Source organism: Brassica napus, unplaced genomic scaffold (genome assembly GCF_020379485.1).
Source record: "Brassica napus cultivar Da-Ae unplaced genomic scaffold, Da-Ae ScsIHWf_2628;HRSCAF=3378, whole genome shotgun sequence".
NCBI classification, from domain to species: domain Eukaryota; kingdom Viridiplantae; phylum Streptophyta; class Magnoliopsida; order Brassicales; family Brassicaceae; genus Brassica; species Brassica napus.
In genome coordinates this window covers 15001-37500 of record NW_026015927.1, presented here as the reverse complement: position 1 = coordinate 37500, position 22500 = coordinate 15001, and the positions used below count along the sequence as shown (strand labels likewise).

General features: G+C 34.0%; 6 protein-coding genes, 4 non-coding genes and 1 pseudogene across 11 annotated transcripts in view; 6 read left to right on the top strand and 5 right to left on the bottom strand.

Annotated features, from left to right (window-relative positions):
- Nucleotides 1-1770, bottom strand: part of LOC125601661 (photosystem I assembly protein Ycf3) — a 2690-nt gene extending 920 nt beyond the window's left edge. The window contains exons 1-2 of the mRNA XM_048773716.1: nt 1483-1770; nt 525-752 (exon numbers count right to left, since the gene is read on the bottom strand). Coding sequence (XP_048629673.1) covers nt 525-752; nt 1483-1606 — 352 coding nt within the window. The 5' untranslated portion in view covers nt 1607-1770. The remainder of the gene's footprint in view (nt 1-524; nt 753-1482) is intronic.
- Nucleotides 1771-2965: 1195 nt separating this feature from the next.
- Nucleotides 2966-3038, bottom strand: TRNAT-UGU. Its single transcript has one exon. It is a non-coding gene; the product is annotated as a tRNA-Thr (tRNA).
- A 1561-nt stretch (nt 3039-4599) lies between these two features.
- Nucleotides 4600-4672, top strand: TRNAF-GAA. The gene has a single exon. It is a non-coding gene; the product is annotated as a tRNA-Phe (tRNA).
- A 1186-nt stretch (nt 4673-5858) lies between these two features.
- On the bottom strand, nt 5859-6787 carry LOC125601660 (NAD(P)H-quinone oxidoreductase subunit K, chloroplastic). The gene has a single exon (XM_048773715.1). The coding sequence runs from the start codon at nt 6547-6549 to the stop codon at nt 5872-5874; it is 678 nt and encodes a 225-aa protein (XP_048629672.1). The 5' UTR covers nt 6550-6787; the 3' UTR covers nt 5859-5871.
- A 1860-nt stretch (nt 6788-8647) lies between these two features.
- On the bottom strand, nt 8648-11363 carry LOC125601659 (ATP synthase subunit beta, chloroplastic-like). Its single transcript, XM_048773714.1, has one exon. The coding sequence runs from the start codon at nt 10464-10466 to the stop codon at nt 9087-9089; it is 1380 nt and encodes a 459-aa protein (XP_048629671.1). The 5' UTR covers nt 10467-11363; the 3' UTR covers nt 8648-9086.
- Nucleotides 11364-11530: 167 nt separating this feature from the next.
- Nucleotides 11531-14129, top strand: LOC125601657 (ATP synthase subunit beta, chloroplastic-like). Its single transcript, XM_048773711.1, has 2 exons — nt 11531-13673; nt 13739-14129. Exons 1-2 carry the CDS (start codon nt 12194-12196, stop codon nt 14083-14085), a joined length of 1827 nt encoding a protein of 608 aa, XP_048629668.1. The 5' UTR covers nt 11531-12193; the 3' UTR covers nt 14086-14129.
- Nucleotides 14130-16229: 2100 nt separating this feature from the next.
- The window catches only part of LOC125601656 (NAD(P)H-quinone oxidoreductase subunit K, chloroplastic), a 7477-nt gene continuing 1206 nt past the window's right edge, over nt 16230-22500 (top strand). The window contains exon 1 of the mRNA XM_048773710.1: nt 16230-22500. This exon is cut by the window's right edge and continues 1206 nt beyond it. Within this exon, the coding sequence (XP_048629667.1) occupies nt 16230-16907 (678 nt within the window). The 3' untranslated portion in view covers nt 16908-22500.
- On the bottom strand, nt 18110-18182 carry TRNAF-GAA. Its single transcript has one exon. It is a non-coding gene; the product is annotated as a tRNA-Phe (tRNA).
- Nucleotides 19744-19816, top strand: TRNAT-UGU. The gene has a single exon. It is a non-coding gene; the product is annotated as a tRNA-Thr (tRNA).
- LOC125601658 (photosystem I assembly protein Ycf3) overlaps nt 21070-22500 on the top strand; it is a 2637-nt gene continuing 1206 nt past the window's right edge. The window contains exons 1-2 of the mRNA XM_048773712.1: nt 21070-21303; nt 22035-22262. Coding sequence (XP_048629669.1) covers nt 21180-21303; nt 22035-22262 — 352 coding nt within the window. The 5' untranslated portion in view covers nt 21070-21179. The remainder of the gene's footprint in view (nt 21304-22034; nt 22263-22500) is intronic.
- The window catches only part of LOC125601662, a 2343-nt pseudogene continuing 1206 nt past the window's right edge, over nt 21364-22500 (top strand). Inside the window, exons 1-2 of the transcript XR_007334366.1 lie at nt 21364-21367; nt 21489-22500. The exon at nt 21489-22500 is cut by the window's right edge and continues 1206 nt beyond it. The product of XR_007334366.1 is annotated as an uncharacterized LOC125601662 (transcript). The remainder of the gene's footprint in view (nt 21368-21488) is intronic.

Sequence of the window (22500 nt, the reverse complement as noted above, 5' to 3'; positions counted from 1 at the left end):
CTCCTACCTTCAGAAAAAAAAAGGCATGTCCACTGTTATTAGATATTAGAATTTTCTGAAAGGTAACTATCCCGCTTTCATATATAAATTTATATAGAATCGTTGAAAAAGACTTTTTTTCATACTTCATATCATAAAAAAGAAAAAGACTTACTGTCTTTAGGATCTGATGCTACACCGCTGCTCAATACCTTAGGGGATCCACTCTATTACATAAGTAGATTTCTAAGATTTATCTCATATTATGATATAAATAAACAGCTCTTGTTGTATCGGTCCAAAACCTTTCCAGTTGATCTTTACGGTGCTTCCTCTATCAATTAAATCTTTTTTTATCCATAGAAAATAAAGTATTTAGGCATATCTAGTCTTCACTTCATATTTCGATCCATGAAGTTTATTTATTTGCTACAGCTGATAAAAAATCGTTTTGGACGATGCTTATGTAGAAAGCCTTTTTTTTTTCTAGTATTTCATTGACTAGCTGTTCGTTCTTTTTTTCTATAGTGGAGATAGTCGCACGTAATGACAGATCACAGCCATATTATTAAAAGCTTGTGGTAAAAAGGGGTTTCGTTCTAATGCCCGAAAATAATATTCTAAAGCTTTGGTATGTTCCCCATTACTTGTGTGGATAAGGCCTATATTATAGAGTATATAACTTCGATCATAGGGGTCAATTTCTAGTCGCATAGCTTCATAATAATTCTGTAATGCTTCCGCATAATTTCCTTCAGATTGAGCCGACATCCGTTACGGTCGTCATTCGCTTTAACGAATTCTCCGTTTCAGAACCGTATGTGAGATTTTCATCTCATACGGCTCCTCCTTTAGGTGCATAATGAAAATAATAAATATATGGATATGGAAAAATTTGATGTCATTATGAACTAAGCGGGGCTAATGTTTTTACAAGAAATCCCTAGCCAACCTTCTTGTAAAAGATCTTTTCTTACTACCAAGTGGATTCATATTCATACTAGATAAAAATAAAAAGGAAACTCTAACAATTTCTTTGTTCTCAACGCCCCTAAATTTCCAGGAATTAGTCACTTCAACAGTCTTCAATGGTTATACGGGTATCCAAAGTACGGACGAGATGGATGTTTATTGTTCCAACCATTTTAATTAGTCCCAATCCCAAAGAAGAAGAAAGAAAAGGAATCTTTTTGAAGAAAGTTTTCGTGTTGTTGATTTCTCGGCGTAGTGCTTCTTCCCCTGTGCCTCCTATTCGTATATTGTATTAGTCTAGTAGGATTGATCTGTAATACGGGAACCGTAGGTAAAAAACCTTTTGCTCAATACTAGAATTCATAATTGAAGCATCTAAGGCTGCACTAATCGTGGATACATGACAGAAGGGATTGCTTTTTTATATTATAAACTTCACCTTCAAAAGCGTAGATTTTTTTCAATACTCATTTTTTTCTATTCCAAATCGGTGAGAAATAGAAAAAAATGATAATGATAATCAAATCGCACCATCTCTGTAATAAGTAAATGCCTCTTTTTCTCCGGAAGTTGTCGGAATGACTCGTAATAAGATATCGGCTACAATTGTAAAGGTTTTATCAATAAAATTTCCATTTATACGCGATCTTGGCATAGGTAGTAATCCATTCTATAACTCTTTTTATTTCCTTTAACTTTTCTTTTGTGAGAAAATTTTCTCACAAACAAAGGAATTTTATAGTACGAACTAACATAAAAGCGGACTCGTTTTTTATAAAAAAATATTCTATCTACTTCCAATTTTTCTATAAAATCTACATTTCTTTGCTATGGAAAATGCTGGGAAGAGCAAACAAGGGATCCAAACCTCCCTACCAATCTATGATACATGAATAGGAAAAAGATTCCCCGACAAAATCCCTTACCTTGTCCCTTTTTAGTTTTAATCAAAAAAGCGGGCAAAGGGGAGTTGTCCGAACTCTTGTTTTTAGTGATTTTTTTTTACTTCACTTAGGTTTTTTAAGTCTGGCGAGAGTAATATTCTACGACAAGCAATTCATTTATTTTCAAACCGACGCATTTCCTATCTATTATTTGATTGACTAACCCTTCATATTGGAATGTGTGAAGAGTCAGATGGTTTGGCAATTCCTCGGGGGCAGATGACTCAAGAAGATTTTGAACCAAAGTTCTAGAGTTTTGTTCATCCTTCACTGTAATAATATCTCGGGGTTTGCATCGATAACTTGGTATATCAACTATACGACCATTAACTAAAATATGCCCATGGTTAACTAATTGGCGCGCTTGAGGAATAGTCAAAGCCATACCCAACCGAAAAAGGATGTTATCCAAACGCATTTCAAGTAATTGTAATAAAACTTGACCCGTTGACCCCTTAGCTTTTCCGGCGATACGAACATATTTAAGTAATTGGCGTTCTGTAAGACCATAATGAAAACGCAATTTTTGTTTTTCTTCTAAACGAATACGATATTGAGATTTTTTTCCGGAGCGTGATTGGTTTCTAAGATCGCTTCCTGCCCTAGGCCTTTTACTAGTTAGTCCCGGTAAAGCCCCCAGACGGCGTATTTTTTTAAAACGAGGCCCTCGGTAACGTGACATAAAGACTCCTTTTTTTATTGAAATTGTACAAAAACTAAACAAAATTAAAACTGAACTAAATGATAATGATAAATAACGTAAAATCCACTCCAATAAACTATTGGAATACAAAGAGTCAGAAGATATATTCTCTCAATATACAGATTTTTTTTATTGTATATACAATATATATAAATCAATAAATCACAAAAATTTTCCTTTATTTTCTTCATTTATTTTGCCAAGATCTAACCCTTTTACCCCAATATATATTCCTATATGGAAGTTTATATGACATAATATAAATGGCGTGGTAACTCTTGGAAAAAGGTGAAAGAAGTCTTTTCAATCTTATTTTTTTTTGAAAGTACATTAAAAATCATGTAAAAAAAATGAAAAACTATGTAAAAGCCGGCTATCGGAATCGAACCGATGACCATCGCATTACAAATGCGATGCTCTAACCTCTGAGCTAAGCGGGCTCAACTAAAATAGTGTATACAAATTCACTAAACTACTAGATCGTATTAATTAACTATTCTATTCATATTTTTCCTTATCTATTTAGAATTCATCATATTTTCGATATTCTAGAACAGAATATAGCTCAAATAAATAGTGACTATCATTAAATAAATAAAACAAAACCTTAATGAATTAATATAATATAGCAATATATCGACTTTCTAATTTTGATTTCATGAGTTTCTAAATAAGAAAATTTTAATTAGACCGGAAAGCTTTTTTTTTAAAGTTAAATGATATCTGATTTGAAATTCTTGGTTTTTTTGTTCTAACCTCATGCAATTATTATTATTTGATACTTTTTCTCTTTTTATATTCTTTATTATTTTATAGAATTAAATTATTAGAATGAATATTCGAATATTCATTTCGAATATACTTTTTTAGAATTATTCGAATTTCAAATCTACGAAGTAGACTTATAATCTTTTTACATTGCACATTGTAGAATTCTAAGTTTCAATAATGATCATAAATTTCTTTTCATGGAAGTAAAAAAAACGAATCGACCGTTCGACTATTTCTTAAAATTGAAGACAACGATGAGAAAAGGAAGAACATATATATGTTCTCTAATATATAACCATATTGAATTGCAAATACAAAAATGATAGAATCTTTGTTGATTAAACTAAATCAATATGGATGGGGCTAAAAAAAATGCAAGAAGATACCAAAGAAATAAAATAAGTATCTGTATGTAATGAATTCCAAGGTTTCGTCATAAGAAAAAGTGGAAAGACATCATAATGAGATCCTAATCTCAAAGCAAAAAGGGGGATATGGCGGAATTGGTAGACGCTACGGACTTAATTGGATTGAGCCTTGGTATGGAAACCTACTAAGTGATAACTTTCAAATTCAGAGAAACCCTGGAATTAACAATGGGCAATCCTGAGCCAAATCCTGGGTTACGCGAACAAACCAGAGTTTAGAAAGCGGGATAGGTGCAGAGACTCAATGGAAGCTGTTCTAACAAATGGAGTTCAATCCCTTGTGTTGAATCAAACGATTCACTTCATAGTCTGATAGATCCTTGGTGGAACTTATTAATCGGACGAGAATAAAGATAGAGTCCCATTCTACATGTCAATACTGACAACAATGAAATTTATAGTAAGATGAAAATCCGTTGACTTTTAAAATCGTGAGGGTTCAAGTCCCTCTATCCCCAACCCTACTCCCTAAAAAAGTCTGTTTGACACCTTACCCTTTTTTTAGTTATTCAAGAATTCATTGATCTTTTTTCATTCATCCGACACTTTTACAAACTCGAATTTCTTTTCTTATTATATACAAGTCTTGTGGGATATATCATACATATACAAATGAGAAAGAACTATCGATTTGAATTATTTCGAATCTAAATAATTTTTCATTCTAAAACTTAGAAAGTCTTCTTTTCGAAGATCCAATAAATTCCCGGTCCAAAACTTTTTTCATTTACTACTTTTGCGTTTCTTTTAATTGACATAGACCTAAGTCATCTCATAAAATGAGAATGATACTTCGGTAATGGCCGGGATAGCTCAGTTGGTAGAGCAGAGGACTGAAAATCCTCGTGTCACCAGTTCAAATCTGGTTCTTGGCATAGGATTGATTAATTTTGATAAGTTTATAGTCTTCAAATTAAACGTATCTTTAGTAAAAAAAGTGCAATAATCCTTTATCCCCCTCTCTTTTTTGTTCATGTTGTGGATCCATCCGTTCAAAAAAAATGTATAAGACTTTATACCTAATACATATTCGAAAGGAAAGTTCTGGTTGAAAGAATAAAAAAAAGTAAAAAAAAAAGATCTATATCTATCTATCTATATCTATCTATAGTATCTATCGTTGAAGGGCAGAAATACCCCCAAGATTCATTAGATTAGATACAATAGAAATAGAATTTTAACCCCCCCATTTATTGTATTGCTTTCCAATCTTATTTATTCATTCCCAGTTATGTGACTAAAGTTGACTAAGTTATGTGCGCGATACAAAGTTCATAATGCAGAACTCTTTTTTTTTTTTTAGTTCATCCTATTGGCTCGGCTTTTAGGAAAAAAGTATCTTTCAAATTGGAGATTAAGCTATCTATAATAATATGAATAAGACCTTAATTCTTCTGTTTGTTTGATCTAAAAACGACTCGAATTCAAAATATTCCGCGAAGGTCCGTAGTTGTAGAAACTAAGACTCATTTTTATCATTCAAATTTTTTATCATTCAATAAGCATCTTGTATTTCATAAAAATTGGGGGCAATATAATCCTTACGTAAAGGCCACCCTATCCAACTTTCGGGCATTAAGATCCGTTTCAGCCGCGGATGGCTATCATAAGTGATTCCTAACATATCATAAGATTCCCGTTCTTGAAAATCCGTACTTTTCCAAACCCAGAAAACAGATGGAATTCTGGGATTACTCCTGTGAGTAAATACTTTTATGCAAACTTCTTCCGCTTGATTGACACCATATTCTATTCTCGTAAGATGATACACACTGGCTAAGAGGCCACCTGGTGCCACATCATAGGCACATTGGGAACGTAAATAATTGTAACCATATACATATAAAATTACAGCAATAGAATGCCAATCTTCGGGCTTTATTTGTAAAGTCTCTATTCCTTGGTAATCGAAGCCCAACGATCTATGAACCAGCCCGCGTTTGGCTAGCCAAACGGACAAAGTGCCCTGCATCTTTTTTATTTCCCCCACACCTTTTTTATATAAATTTAAGTATTTCACATTTACCATGAGTTCTAATTTATGAAGATTTTTTCTTATTCTCTCAAATCCTCCCTAATTCACTAATTCGTGGGAAGATACTGGGCTTTTGTATTTAAAAAATGTTTCAGTAGAGATCTCTGAAGTAGATGATGGTGGATAGAGTAATTCTTGATCATAATTTCCAGTCTGTGTACTGCGTACAACAAAAAACTTGTGATTGGTAGTAAAACACCGATTACCCCGTTGAGGTCTAATTCGATCCTTATAGATTTCTCTAGCTATTTTCTTACGAAGCTTTGTTATAGCGTCTATAACAGCCTCTGGTTTAGGTGGACAACCCGGCAAATAGACATCTACAGGAATTAGCTTATCAACCCCTCGAACAGTACTATAAGAATCGGTACTGAACATCCCCCCTGTAATTGTACACGCTCCCATAGCAATAACATACTTTGGTTCAGGCATTTGTTCATATAATCTCACTAAAGAAGGAGCCATTTTCATTGTTACTGTACCTGCTGTTAAAATAAGGTCCGCCTGTCTAGGACTTGATCTTGGTACTAGCCCATAACGATCAAAGTCAAATCGGGAGCCTATTAATGAGGCAAATTCAATAAAACAACAACTGGTACCATAAAGAAGCGGCCATAGGCTGGAAAGTCTTGACCAATTTGAAAGATCATTTAACGTAGTTGAAATAACTGAGTTTTTTGTTGTTCGATCAAGTACGGGAAACTTAATGGAATTCATAATTGTTTCAATGGTTTTTTTTTACTTTTTTTTTATTGTTATTGTACAAGTATTCAGGAAACGAACTAAGACCATTCCAACGCTCCTTTTCGCCATGCATAAACTAAACCAAGAATTAGGATAAGCACGAAAATGAAAGCTTCTATAAAAGCGGATACCCCTAGTACATCGAAACTCATTGCCCACGGATACAGAAAAACGGTTTCAACATCAAAAACAACAAAAACTAGAGCAAACATATAATAACGGATTCTAAATTGTAACCAAGCATCCCCGATCGGTTCTATACCTGATTCATAACTAGAAAGTTTCTCCGGCCCCTTCGTAATTGGAGATAAAACCCCGGAAATTAGAAATGCCAAAACAGGAATAGCACTTGATATTATTAAAAATGCCCAGAAAATATCATATTCGTAAAGCAGAAACATAGACGAACTCCTATGAATGTGGAAAAAATACCCGCTTAGTCAATTCCAATCGGAGTGGATTGGGCAAGGTATATATAACTCTTGCGTCAAAACAAAAATTCAGGTTAATCGAATCATTTATTTTCGTTTGGTTGCTGTGGTAGACGTCTCCTTTTAAGATTTATTGATTGTAATCTTATTTTCAGTACACTTATTACTTAATATTTCCATGTTTCTATTACTAATAGTTTCTCATATTAATAATATAATATTAATATGATTAATAACTAGTAATTTTTTTTATTTCTGTTTCTTAAATTTGCTTTATGTTTTATTTAAAAATAAAACAAATTGATAAAAATATCTTCGTTTTTAAAATTATGACGTATCAAAAAATCCACTTACGACTATGAAAATGAATGAATAAAAAACGTTTATTCTAAATTATAAGTATCTATCTAGATATATCTATAGATAGTGATTGGATCCACTGAAATCAAATGAAATCAAATTTGGTTTTCCGTTTTATTCTGAACGACCCCCAGGACTTATGGTTTAGGGTCTGGGAGTTTTTTTTATGAACCAACAAATTGAAAGTAACCAGTTAGAAATAAAGAATACAATAAAAAGTCAAAAATTATCCAATTATTTGGATTTGAATGTCATTTATTAGAATAAATTTATTAGTTAGGGCTATACGGATTCGAACCGTAGACCTGCTCGGTAAAAGAGCTCGAACTTATTATTATCAAAATGATTCGAACTCTTTCAAAGACCCAACATGCATTTTTTTTGCATTGGGCTCTTTCATTAACTGATAGAAAGATCAGTTAGTCTACCATATTTTTTCTTAAAAAAAAAGATAAGAAATGGTTCCAAGTACTCTGATTGATTATTTTTTAATTCTAATACAATACAGAATAACTACCAAAGTGTTTCAAAGAAGGGTTCTCTTGACGTAGGTTTGCTTTTGGTCTAGATCAACTTAAGTTAAATATAGTCTCTAACATCCTGATTAAAAAATCAAATATGAAACTTGCTACACCTTAAGGTTCATAGGACGAAAAGATCATTTTTGAGTTCCTTATACTCATTCTGCCTAGCATTAAGTAGACTGGGTATTCACCCTATCAATATCTCAAATCAATGATGGGTTCTATTAATTCCCTACCGAAATGGGGTACTTTAATAGGACCTAATGTCAGGCTATTGTTCTCCTCTTTTTCCTAAAAAAAGTCATGGAGTAAGACATCGATTTATTAATAAGATCAATCAATTGGTTTGATTGCGTGATGGACTCCTCTGAAAAACTTTGGCGCACGTGTAAACGAGGTGCTCTACCTAACTGAGCTATAGCCCTTGTGTTTATGATCCACATTTTATCTTATCTTATCATGTAGATAATTTCTTGTCAAGATTAATATTATATGATCGAACATTATATCTCTTTCATCTCGTTGTTTATTGGTATTGCTTAGAAATAATATTGGATTTATAATCCTATCGATGTGATAAGTATCCCCGTGCCTTCTCTTTACGATGATAAATAACCTACTTAACTCAGTGGTTAGAGTATTGCTTTCATACGGCAGGAGTCATTGGTTCAAATCCAATAGTAGGTATAACTTATTAGACACCATGATCAATGGTGTCTAATAAGTTTTTGTAGCCAGCTTTTTTTTTTTTTTTTCTCGCTTTTGGATCCTATTTTTTTATACGTCAGCTAGTTACAAAATCAAATCGTATTGAGAGCCTCGACGCGTGTCCGAGCTCGTCTGAGAGCTAGATTAGCCTCAATTGTTTGTCTCTTGCCTTCAGCTTTTCTCAAGTTCGCCTCTGCTATTTCAAGAGTTTGCTGAGCTTCTTGTGGATCAATGTCACTATTCTTCTCTGCATCATTTACTAAAATAGTAATTTCATTATTGCCTATTCTAGCAAAACCGCCCATCAGAGCCATTGTTAACCATTGGTTATTAAGGCGTATTTTCAAAATACCTATATCAACAGCTGTGGCAATCGGCGCGTGATTTGGTAATACGCCAATTTGTCCACTATTAGTAGATAAAATGATTTCTTTTACTTCTGAATCCCAAACAATTCGATTCGGAGTCAGTACACAAAGATTTAAGGTCATTTCTTCAATTTACTCTCCATTTCTAAGTTCGTAGCCTTCGCAGTAGCTTCATCGATGTTACCCACTAAGTAAAAGGCCTGTTCAGGAAGAGAATCAAATTCTCCGGAAAGGATCAAATTAAACCCTCTAATTGTTTCCGCTAGCCCAACATATTTTCCCGGAGAACCTGTAAATACTTCTGCTACGAAAAAAGGTTGTGATAAGAAACGCTCAATCTTTCGTGCTCTTGCGACGGTTAAGCGATCCTCTTCGGATAATTCGTCCAACCCCAGGATAGCTATAATGTCCTGAAGCTCCTTGTAACGTTGTAAAGTTTGCTTTACTTGTTGCGCAGTTTCATAATGTTCCTCGCCAACGATTCGAGGTTGTAGCATAGTTGACGTTGAATCTAAAGGATCTACCGCTGGATAGATACCTTTAGCAGCTAATCCTCTTGATAGTACGGTAGTCGCATCTAAATGTGCAAATGTGGTGGCAGGAGCAGGGTCAGTCAAATCGTCTGCAGGTACATAAACTGCTTGAATAGAGGTTATGGACCCTTTTTTCGTAGAAGTAATTCTTTCTTGTAAAGAACCCATTTCGGTACTAAGGGTGGGTTGGTAACCCACAGCAGAAGGCATTCTACCCAATAAAGCGGATACCTCGGATCCTGCTTGTACAAAACGGAAGATATTGTCGATAAATAGAAGTACGTCTTGCTCATTAACATCTCGGAAATATTCTGCCATAGTTAAGGCAGTCAGACCAACTCTCATACGAGCTCCCGGCGGTTCATTCATCTGACCGTAGACTAGGGCTACTTTGGAGTCCGCAAGGTTTAGTTCATTAATGACTCCAGATTCTTTCATTTCCATGTAAAGATCATTTCCTTCACGAGTTCGTTCGCCTACTCCACCAAATACGGATACACCACCATGAGCTTTGGCAATGTTGTTGATCAATTCCATAATTAGTACTGTTTTACCCACGCCAGCCCCACCGAATAGTCCGATTTTTCCCCCACGACGATAAGGGGCCAAAAGATCTACTACTTTAATTCCTGTTTCAAAAATAGATAAGGTTGTATCTAAGTCTATAAAAGCAGGCGCGGATTTATGGATAGGAGATGTTGTGAGAGTATCGACAGGACCTAAATTATCAACAGGTTCCCCAAGTACATTGAAAATTCGTCCTAGAGTCGCTCCGCCGACTGGAACACTTAGAGGATTTCCCATATCAACCACGTCCATCCCTCTCTTTAAACCCTCGGTCGCGCTCATAGCTACAGCTCTAACTCGGTTGTTTCCTAATAATTGCTGTACTTCACAAGTCACATTAATTTCTTGACCAAGCGTATCTCGACCCTTAACCACCAGAGCATTGTAAATATTAGGCATCTTGCCCGGGGGAAAGGCTACATCCAGTACCGGACCAATGATTTGGGCAATACGTCCCAGGTTGTTTTTTCACGTATTGAAACCGCTGGATCCGAAGTAGTAGGATTTATTCTCATAATAAAAAATATGTTCAATTTTGTTGCGAAATTTTTCGAATACAGAAAAAATCTTCGATAGTAAATTCATTGGTTAATTCAATAATAAATGGGAGTAAGCACTCGATTTCATTGGTACCACCCAAGCGAATATGCAATTCAATTTTTTACTTAATTAAATTTCAATGAAGGAATAGTCGTTTTCAAGCTCAACTAACCAAAACCTAGTTTTAAAATAAAAAATATATGAATAAAAAATTTTTGTGGAAAGTCTTTGATTTATTTGTCATAATAGGCAAGACTTTGTTTTATCTAGCCAATTCCGAAATGGAACTCTATTTATGATTCATTATTTCGATCTCATTAGCCTTTTTTTTTTCATATTTTCATTTTAGCATATCCGGTTATGCGTCCCATCGATATCAACCCCCCTTGTTTTTCATTTCATGGATGAATTCCGCATATTGTCATATCTAGGATTTACATATACAACATATATTACTGTCAAGAGTGATTTTATTATTATTTTAATATTAAATATTTCGATTTATAAAAGTCAAAGATTCAAAACTGGAAAAACAAGTATTAGGTTGCGCTATACATATGAAAGAATATACAATAATGATGTATTTGGCGAATCAATATCATGGTCTAATAAAGAATCATTCTGATTAGTTGATAATTTTGTGAAAGATTCCTGTGAAAAGGTTAATTAAATCTATTCCTAATTTATGTCGAGTAGACTTGTTGTTTTGTTTTATTGCAAGAATCTAAATTCATGACTTGTAGGGAGGGATTATGTCACCAATTTTTTTACACCGTGTTGGTTCCTCCTTTGCTAAAGCTTGGTGTGGTCATAAGTCTATAAAAGTCATGATTTAGAATTCTTGCAATAAAAAAAACACAAGGTTATACATCGGACAATTGGAATAGATTTAATTAACTTTTTCAACGAAGTTTCACCAAAATTATACTAATCAGAATGATTCTTTATTAGACCATGATATTTGATTCGCCAAATACATCATTATTGTATATTCTTTCATATGTATAGCGCAACCTAATACTTTGTTTTCCAGTTTTGAATCTTTGACTTTTTATAAATCGAAATATTTAATATTAAAATAATAATAAAATCACTCTTGACAGTAATATATGTTGTATATGTAAATCCTAGATATGACAATATGCGGAATTCATCCATGAAAATGAAAAACAAGGGGGGTTGATATCGATGGGACGCATAACCGGATATGCTAAAATGAAAATATGAAAAAAAAAAGGCTAATGAGATCGAAATAATGAATCATAAATAGAGTTCCATTTCGGAATTGGCTAGATAAAACAAAGTCTTGCCTATTATGACAAATAAATCAAAGACTTTCCACAAAAATTTTTTTTATTCATATATTTTTTATTTTAAAACTAGGTTTTGGTTAGTTGAGCTTGAAAACGACTATTCCTTCATTGAAATTTAATTAAGTAAAAAATTGAATTGCATATTCGCTTGGGTGGTACCAATGAAATCGAGTGCTTACTCCCATTTATTATTGAATTAACCAATGAATTTACTATCGAAGATTTTTTCTGTATTCGAAAAATTTCGCAACAAAATTGAACATATTTTTTATTATGAGAATAAATCCTACTACTTCGGATCCAGCGGTTTCAATACGTGAAAAAAACAACCTGGGACGTATTGCCCAAATCATTGGTCCGGTACTGGATGTAGCCTTTCCCCCGGGCAAGATGCCTAATATTTACAATGCTCTGGTGGTTAAGGGTCGAGATACGCTTGGTCAAGAAATTAATGTGACTTGTGAAGTACAGCAATTATTAGGAAACAACCGAGTTAGAGCTGTAGCTATGAGCGCGACCGAGGGTTTAAAGAGAGGGATGGACGTGGTTGATATGGGAAATCCTCTAAGTGTTCCAGTCGGCGGAGCGACTCTAGGACGAATTTTCAATGTACTTGGGGAACCTGTTGATAATTTAGGTCCTGTCGATACTCTCACAACATCTCCTATCCATAAATCCGCGCCTGCTTTTATAGACTTAGATACAACCTTATCTATTTTTGAAACAGGAATTAAAGTAGTAGATCTTTTGGCCCCTTATCGTCGTGGGGGAAAAATCGGACTATTCGGTGGGGCTGGCGTGGGTAAAACAGTACTAATTATGGAATTGATCAACAACATTGCCAAAGCTCATGGTGGTGTATCCGTATTTGGTGGAGTAGGCGAACGAACTCGTGAAGGAAATGATCTTTACATGGAAATGAAAGAATCTGGAGTCATTAATGAACTAAACCTTGCGGACTCCAAAGTAGCCCTAGTCTACGGTCAGATGAATGAACCGCCGGGAGCTCGTATGAGAGTTGGTCTGACTGCCTTAACTATGGCAGAATATTTCCGAGATGTTAATGAGCAAGACGTACTTCTATTTATCGACAATATCTTCCGTTTTGTACAAGCAGGATCCGAGGTATCCGCTTTATTGGGTAGAATGCCTTCTGCTGTGGGTTACCAACCCACCCTTAGTACCGAAATGGGTTCTTTACAAGAAAGAATTACTTCTACGAAAAAAGGGTCCATAACCTCTATTCAAGCAGTTTATGTACCTGCAGACGATTTGACTGACCCTGCTCCTGCCACCACATTTGCACATTTAGATGCGACTACCGTACTATCAAGAGGATTAGCTGCTAAAGGTATCTATCCAGCGGTAGATCCTTTAGATTCAACGTCAACTATGCTACAACCTCGAATCGTTGGCGAGGAACATTATGAAACTGCGCAACAAGTAAAGCAAACTTTACAACGTTACAAGGAGCTTCAGGACATTATAGCTATCCTGGGGTTGGACGAATTATCCGAAGAGGATCGCTTAACCGTCGCAAGAGCACGAAAGATTGAGCGTTTCTTATCACAACCTTTTTTCGTAGCAGAAGTATTTACAGGTTCTCCGGGAAAATATGTTGGGCTAGCGGAAACAATTAGAGGGTTTAATTTGATCCTTTCCGGAGAATTTGATTCTCTTCCTGAACAGGCCTTTTACTTAGTGGGTAACATCGATGAAGCTACTGCGAAGGCTACGAACTTAGAAATGGAGAGTAAATTGAAGAAATGACCTTAAATCTTTGTGTACTGACTCCGAATCGAATTGTTTGGGATTCAGAAGTAAAAGAAATCATTTTATCTACTAATAGTGGACAAATTGGCGTATTACCAAATCACGCGCCGATTGCCACAGCTGTTGATATAGGTATTTTGAAAATACGCCTTAATAACCAATGGTTAACAATGGCTCTGATGGGCGGTTTTGCTAGAATAGGCAATAATGAAATTACTATTTTAGTAAATGATGCAGAGAAGAATAGTGACATTGATCCACAAGAAGCTCAGCAAACTCTTGAAATAGCAGAGGCGAACTTGAGAAAAGCTGAAGGCAAGAGACAAACAATTGAGGCTAATCTAGCTCTCAGACGAGCTCGGACACGCGTCGAGGCTCTCAATACGATTTGATTTTGTAACTAGCTGACGTATAAAAAAATAGGATCCAAAAGCGAGAAAAAAAAAAAAAAAAGCTGGCTACAAAAACTTATTAGACACCATTGATCATGGTGTCTAATAAGTTATACCTACTATTGGATTTGAACCAATGACTCCTGCCGTATGAAAGCAATACTCTAACCACTGAGTTAAGTAGGTTATTTATCATCGTAAAGAGAAGGCACGGGGATACTTATCACATCGATAGGATTATAAATCCAATATTATTTCTAAGCAATACCAATAAACAACGAGATGAAAGAGATATAATGTTCGATCATATAATATTAATCTTGACAAGAAATTATCTACATGATAAGATAAGATAAAATGTGGATCATAAACACAAGGGCTATAGCTCAGTTAGGTAGAGCACCTCGTTTACACGTGCGCCAAAGTTTTTCAGAGGAGTCCATCACGCAATCAAACCAATTGATTGATCTTATTAATAAATCGATGTCTTACTCCATGACTTTTTTTTAGGAAAAAGAGGAGAACAATAGCCTGACATTAGGTCCTATTAAAGTACCCCATTTCGGTAGGGAATTAATAGAACCCATCATTGATTTGAGATATTGATAGGGTGAATACCCAGTCTACTTAATGCTAGGCAGAATGAGTATAAGGAACTCAAAAATGATCTTTTCGTCCTATGAACCTTAAGGTGTAGCAAGTTTCATATTTGATTTTTTAATCAGGATGTTAGAGACTATATTTAACTTAAGTTGATCTAGACCAAAAGCAAACCTACGTCAAGAGAACCCTTCTTTGAAACACTTTGGTAGTTATTCTGTATTGTATTAGAATTAAAAAATAATCAATCAGAGTACTTGGAACCATTTCTTATCTTTTTTTTTTAAGAAAAAATATGGTAGACTAACTGATCTTTCTATCAGTTAATGAAAGAGCCCAATGCAAAAAAAATGCATGTTGGGTCTTTGAAAGAGTTCGAATCATTTTGATAATAATAAGTTCGAGCTCTTTTACCGAGCAGGTCTACGGTTCGAATCCGTATAGCCCTAACTAATAAATTTATTCTAATAAATGACATTCAAATCCAAATAATTGGATAATTTTTGACTTTTTATTGTATTCTTTATTTCTAACTGGTTACTTTCAATTTGTTGGTTCATAAAAAAAACTCCCAGACCCTAAACCATAAGTCCTGGGGGTCGTTCAGAATAAAACGGAAAACCAAATTTGATTTCATTTGATTTCAGTGGATCCAATCACTATCTATAGATATATCTAGATAGATACTTATAATTTAGAATAAACGTTTTTTATTCATTCATTTTCATAGTCGTAAGTGGATTTTTTGATACGTCATAATTTTAAAAACGAAGATATTTTTATCAATTTGTTTTATTTTTAAATAAAACATAAAGCAAATTTAAGAAACAGAAATAAAAAAAATTACTAGTTATTAATCATATTAATATTATATTATTAATATGAGAAACTATTAGTAATAGAAACATGGAAATATTAAGTAATAAGTGTACTGAAAATAAGATTACAATCAATAAATCTTAAAAGGAGACGTCTACCACAGCAACCAAACGAAAATAAATGATTCGATTAACCTGAATTTTTGTTTTGACGCAAGAGTTATATATACCTTGCCCAATCCACTCCGATTGGAATTGACTAAGCGGGTATTTTTTCCACATTCATAGGAGTTCGTCTATGTTTCTGCTTTACGAATATGATATTTTCTGGGCATTTTTAATAATATCAAGTGCTATTCCTGTTTTGGCATTTCTAATTTCCGGGGTTTTATCTCCAATTACGAAGGGGCCGGAGAAACTTTCTAGTTATGAATCAGGTATAGAACCGATCGGGGATGCTTGGTTACAATTTAGAATCCGTTATTATATGTTTGCTCTAGTTTTTGTTGTTTTTGATGTTGAAACCGTTTTTCTGTATCCGTGGGCAATGAGTTTCGATGTACTAGGGGTATCCGCTTTTATAGAAGCTTTCATTTTCGTGCTTATCCTAATTCTTGGTTTAGTTTATGCATGGCGAAAAGGAGCGTTGGAATGGTCTTAGTTCGTTTCCTGAATACTTGTACAATAACAATAAAAAAAAAGTAAAAAAAAACCATTGAAACAATTATGAATTCCATTAAGTTTCCCGTACTTGATCGAACAACAAAAAACTCAGTTATTTCAACTACGTTAAATGATCTTTCAAATTGGTCAAGACTTTCCAGCCTATGGCCGCTTCTTTATGGTACCAGTTGTTGTTTTATTGAATTTGCCTCATTAATAGGCTCCCGATTTGACTTTGATCGTTATGGGCTAGTACCAAGATCAAGTCCTAGACAGGCGGACCTTATTTTAACAGCAGGTACAGTAACAATGAAAATGGCTCCTTCTTTAGTGAGATTATATGAACAAATGCCTGAACCAAAGTATGTTATTGCTATGGGAGCGTGTACAATTACAGGGGGGATGTTCAGTACCGATTCTTATAGTACTGTTCGAGGGGTTGATAAGCTAATTCCTGTAGATGTCTATTTGCCGGGTTGTCCACCTAAACCAGAGGCTGTTATAGACGCTATAACAAAGCTTCGTAAGAAAATAGCTAGAGAAATCTATAAGGATCGAATTAGACCTCAACGGGGTAATCGGTGTTTTACTACCAATCACAAGTTTTTTGTTGTACGCAGTACACAGACTGGAAATTATGATCAAGAATTACTCTATCCACCATCATCTACTTCAGAGATCTCTACTGAAACATTTTTTAAATACAAAAGCCCAGTATCTTCCCACGAATTAGTGAATTAGGGAGGATTTGAGAGAATAAGAAAAAAATCTTCATAAATTAGAACTCATGGTAAATGTGAAATACTTAAATTTATATAAAAAAGGTGTGGGGGAAATAAAAAAGATGCAGGGCACTTTGTCCGTTTGGCTAGCCAAACGCGGGCTGGTTCATAGATCGTTGGGCTTCGATTACCAAGGAATAGAGACTTTACAAATAAAGCCCGAAGATTGGCATTCTATTGCTGTAATTTTATATGTATATGGTTACAATTATTTACGTTCCCAATGTGCCTATGATGTGGCACCAGGTGGCCTCTTAGCCAGTGTGTATCATCTTACGAGAATAGAATATGGTGTCAATCAAGCGGAAGAAGTTTGCATAAAAGTATTTACTCACAGGAGTAATCCCAGAATTCCATCTGTTTTCTGGGTTTGGAAAAGTACGGATTTTCAAGAACGGGAATCTTATGATATGTTAGGAATCACTTATGATAGCCATCCGCGGCTGAAACGGATCTTAATGCCCGAAAGTTGGATAGGGTGGCCTTTACGTAAGGATTATATTGCCCCCAATTTTTATGAAATACAAGATGCTTATTGAATGATAAAAAATTTGAATGATAAAAATGAGTCTTAGTTTCTACAACTACGGACCTTCGCGGAATATTTTGAATTCGAGTCGTTTTTAGATCAAACAAACAGAAGAATTAAGGTCTTATTCATATTATTATAGATAGCTTAATCTCCAATTTGAAAGATACTTTTTTCCTAAAAGCCGAGCCAATAGGATGAACTAAAAAAAAAAAAAAGAGTTCTGCATTATGAACTTTGTATCGCGCACATAACTTAGTCAACTTTAGTCACATAACTGGGAATGAATAAATAAGATTGGAAAGCAATACAATAAATGGGGGGGTTAAAATTCTATTTCTATTGTATCTAATCTAATGAATCTTGGGGGTATTTCTGCCCTTCAACGATAGATACTATAGATAGATATAGATAGATAGATATAGATCTTTTTTTTTTTACTTTTTTTTATTCTTTCAACCAGAACTTTCCTTTCGAATATGTATTAGGTATAAAGTCTTATACATTTTTTTTGAACGGATGGATCCACAACATGAACAAAAAAGAGAGGGGGATAAAGGATTATTGCACTTTTTTTACTAAAGATACGTTTAATTTGAAGACTATAAACTTATCAAAATTAATCAATCCTATGCCAAGAACCAGATTTGAACTGGTGACACGAGGATTTTCAGTCCTCTGCTCTACCAACTGAGCTATCCCGGCCATTACCGAAGTATCATTCTCATTTTATGAGATGACTTAGGTCTATGTCAATTAAAAGAAACGCAAAAGTAGTAAATGAAAAAAGTTTTGGACCGGGAATTTATTGGATCTTCGAAAAGAAGACTTTCTAAGTTTTAGAATGAAAAATTATTTAGATTCGAAATAATTCAAATCGATAGTTCTTTCTCATTTGTATATGTATGATATATCCCACAAGACTTGTATATAATAAGAAAAGAAATTCGAGTTTGTAAAAGTGTCGGATGAATGAAAAAAGATCAATGAATTCTTGAATAACTAAAAAAAGGGTAAGGTGTCAAACAGACTTTTTTAGGGAGTAGGGTTGGGGATAGAGGGACTTGAACCCTCACGATTTTAAAAGTCAACGGATTTTCATCTTACTATAAATTTCATTGTTGTCAGTATTGACATGTAGAATGGGACTCTATCTTTATTCTCGTCCGATTAATAAGTTCCACCAAGGATCTATCAGACTATGAAGTGAATCGTTTGATTCAACACAAGGGATTGAACTCCATTTGTTAGAACAGCTTCCATTGAGTCTCTGCACCTATCCCGCTTTCTAAACTCTGGTTTGTTCGCGTAACCCAGGATTTGGCTCAGGATTGCCCATTGTTAATTCCAGGGTTTCTCTGAATTTGAAAGTTATCACTTAGTAGGTTTCCATACCAAGGCTCAATCCAATTAAGTCCGTAGCGTCTACCAATTCCGCCATATCCCCCTTTTTGCTTTGAGATTAGGATCTCATTATGATGTCTTTCCACTTTTTCTTATGACGAAACCTTGGAATTCATTACATACAGATACTTATTTTATTTCTTTGGTATCTTCTTGCATTTTTTTTAGCCCCATCCATATTGATTTAGTTTAATCAACAAAGATTCTATCATTTTTGTATTTGCAATTCAATATGGTTATATATTAGAGAACATATATATGTTCTTCCTTTTCTCATCGTTGTCTTCAATTTTAAGAAATAGTCGAACGGTCGATTCGTTTTTTTTACTTCCATGAAAAGAAATTTATGATCATTATTGAAACTTAGAATTCTACAATGTGCAATGTAAAAAGATTATAAGTCTACTTCGTAGATTTGAAATTCGAATAATTCTAAAAAAGTATATTCGAAATGAATATTCGAATATTCATTCTAATAATTTAATTCTATAAAATAATAAAGAATATAAAAAGAGAAAAAGTATCAAATAATAATAATTGCATGAGGTTAGAACAAAAAAACCAAGAATTTCAAATCAGATATCATTTAACTTTAAAAAAAAAGCTTTCCGGTCTAATTAAAATTTTCTTATTTAGAAACTCATGAAATCAAAATTAGAAAGTCGATATATTGCTATATTATATTAATTCATTAAGGTTTTGTTTTATTTATTTAATGATAGTCACTATTTATTTGAGCTATATTCTGTTCTAGAATATCGAAAATATGATGAATTCTAAATAGATAAGGAAAAATATGAATAGAATAGTTAATTAATACGATCTAGTAGTTTAGTGAATTTGTATACACTATTTTAGTTGAGCCCGCTTAGCTCAGAGGTTAGAGCATCGCATTTGTAATGCGATGGTCATCGGTTCGATTCCGATAGCCGGCTTTTACATAGTTTTTCATTTTTTTTACATGATTTTTAATGTACTTTCAAAAAAAAATAAGATTGAAAAGACTTCTTTCACCTTTTTCCAAGAGTTACCACGCCATTTATATTATGTCATATAAACTTCCATATAGGAATATATATTGGGGTAAAAGGGTTAGATCTTGGCAAAATAAATGAAGAAAATAAAGGAAAATTTTTGTGATTTATTGATTTATATATATTGTATATACAATAAAAAAAATCTGTATATTGAGAGAATATATCTTCTGACTCTTTGTATTCCAATAGTTTATTGGAGTGGATTTTACGTTATTTATCATTATCATTTAGTTCAGTTTTAATTTTGTTTAGTTTTTGTACAATTTCAATAAAAAAAGGAGTCTTTATGTCACGTTACCGAGGGCCTCGTTTTAAAAAAATACGCCGTCTGGGGGCTTTACCGGGACTAACTAGTAAAAGGCCTAGGGCAGGAAGCGATCTTAGAAACCAATCACGCTCCGGAAAAAAATCTCAATATCGTATTCGTTTAGAAGAAAAACAAAAATTGCGTTTTCATTATGGTCTTACAGAACGCCAATTACTTAAATATGTTCGTATCGCCGGAAAAGCTAAGGGGTCAACGGGTCAAGTTTTATTACAATTACTTGAAATGCGTTTGGATAACATCCTTTTTCGGTTGGGTATGGCTTTGACTATTCCTCAAGCGCGCCAATTAGTTAACCATGGGCATATTTTAGTTAATGGTCGTATAGTTGATATACCAAGTTATCGATGCAAACCCCGAGATATTATTACAGTGAAGGATGAACAAAACTCTAGAACTTTGGTTCAAAATCTTCTTGAGTCATCTGCCCCCGAGGAATTGCCAAACCATCTGACTCTTCACACATTCCAATATGAAGGGTTAGTCAATCAAATAATAGATAGGAAATGCGTCGGTTTGAAAATAAATGAATTGCTTGTCGTAGAATATTACTCTCGCCAGACTTAAAAAACCTAAGTGAAGTAAAAAAAAATCACTAAAAACAAGAGTTCGGACAACTCCCCTTTGCCCGCTTTTTTGATTAAAACTAAAAAGGGACAAGGTAAGGGATTTTGTCGGGGAATCTTTTTCCTATTCATGTATCATAGATTGGTAGGGAGGTTTGGATCCCTTGTTTGCTCTTCCCAGCATTTTCCATAGCAAAGAAATGTAGATTTTATATCTAGAAAAATTGGAAGTAGATAGAATATTTTTTTATAAAAAACGAGTCCGCTTTTATGTTAGTTCGTACTATAAAATTCCTTTGTTTGTGAGAAAATTTTCTCACAAAAGAAAAGTTAAAGGAAATAAAAAGAGTTATAGAATGGATTACTACCTATGCCAAGATCGCGTATAAATGGAAATTTTATTGATAAAACCTTTACAATTGTAGCCGATATCTTATTACGAGTCATTCCGACAACTTCCGGAGAAAAAGAGGCATTTACTTATTACAGAGATGGTGCGATTTGATTATCATTATCATTTTTTTCTATTTCTCACCGATTTGGAATAGAAAAAAATGAGTATTGAAAAAAATCTACGCTTTTGAAGGTGAAGTTTATAATATAAAAAAGCAATCCCTTCTGTCATGTATCCACGATTAGTGCAGCCTTAGATGCTTCAATTATGAATTCTAGTATTGAGCAAAAGGTTTTTTACCTACGGTTCCCGTATTACAGATCAATCCTACTAGACTAATACAATATACGAATAGGAGGCACAGGGGAAGAAGCACTACGCCGAGAAATCAACAACACGAAAACTTTCTTCAAAAAGATTCCTTTTCTTTCTTCTTCTTTGGGATTGGGACTAATTAAAATGGTTGGAACAATAAACATCCATCTCGTCCGTACTTTGGATACCCGTATAACCATTGAAGACTGTTGAAGTGACTAATTCCTGGAAATTTAGGGGCGTTGAGAACAAAGAAATTGTTAGAGTTTCCTTTTTTATTTTTATCTAGTATGAATATGAATCCACTTGGTAGTAAGAAAAGATCTTTTACAAGAAGGTTGGCTAGGGATTTCTTGTAAAAACATTAGCCCCGCTTAGTTCATAATGACATCAAATTTTTCCATATCCATATATTTATTATTTTCATTATGCACCTAAAGGAGGAGCCGTATGAGATGAAAATCTCACATACGGTTCTGAAACGGAGAATTCGTTAAAGCGAATGACGACCGTAACGGATGTCGGCTCAATCTGAAGGAAATTATGCGGAAGCATTACAGAATTATTATGAAGCTATGCGACTAGAAATTGACCCCTATGATCGAAGTTATATACTCTATAATATAGGCCTTATCCACACAAGTAATGGGGAACATACCAAAGCTTTAGAATATTATTTTCGGGCATTAGAACGAAACCCCTTTTTACCACAAGCTTTTAATAATATGGCTGTGATCTGTCATTACGTGCGACTATCTCCACTATAGAAAAAAAGAACGAACAGCTAGTCAATGAAATACTAGAAAAAAAAAAAGGCTTTCTACATAAGCATCGTCCAAAACGATTTTTTATCAGCTGTAGCAAATAAATAAACTTCATGGATCGAAATATGAAGTGAAGACTAGATATGCCTAAATACTTTATTTTCTATGGATAAAAAAAGATTTAATTGATAGAGGAAGCACCGTAAAGATCAACTGGA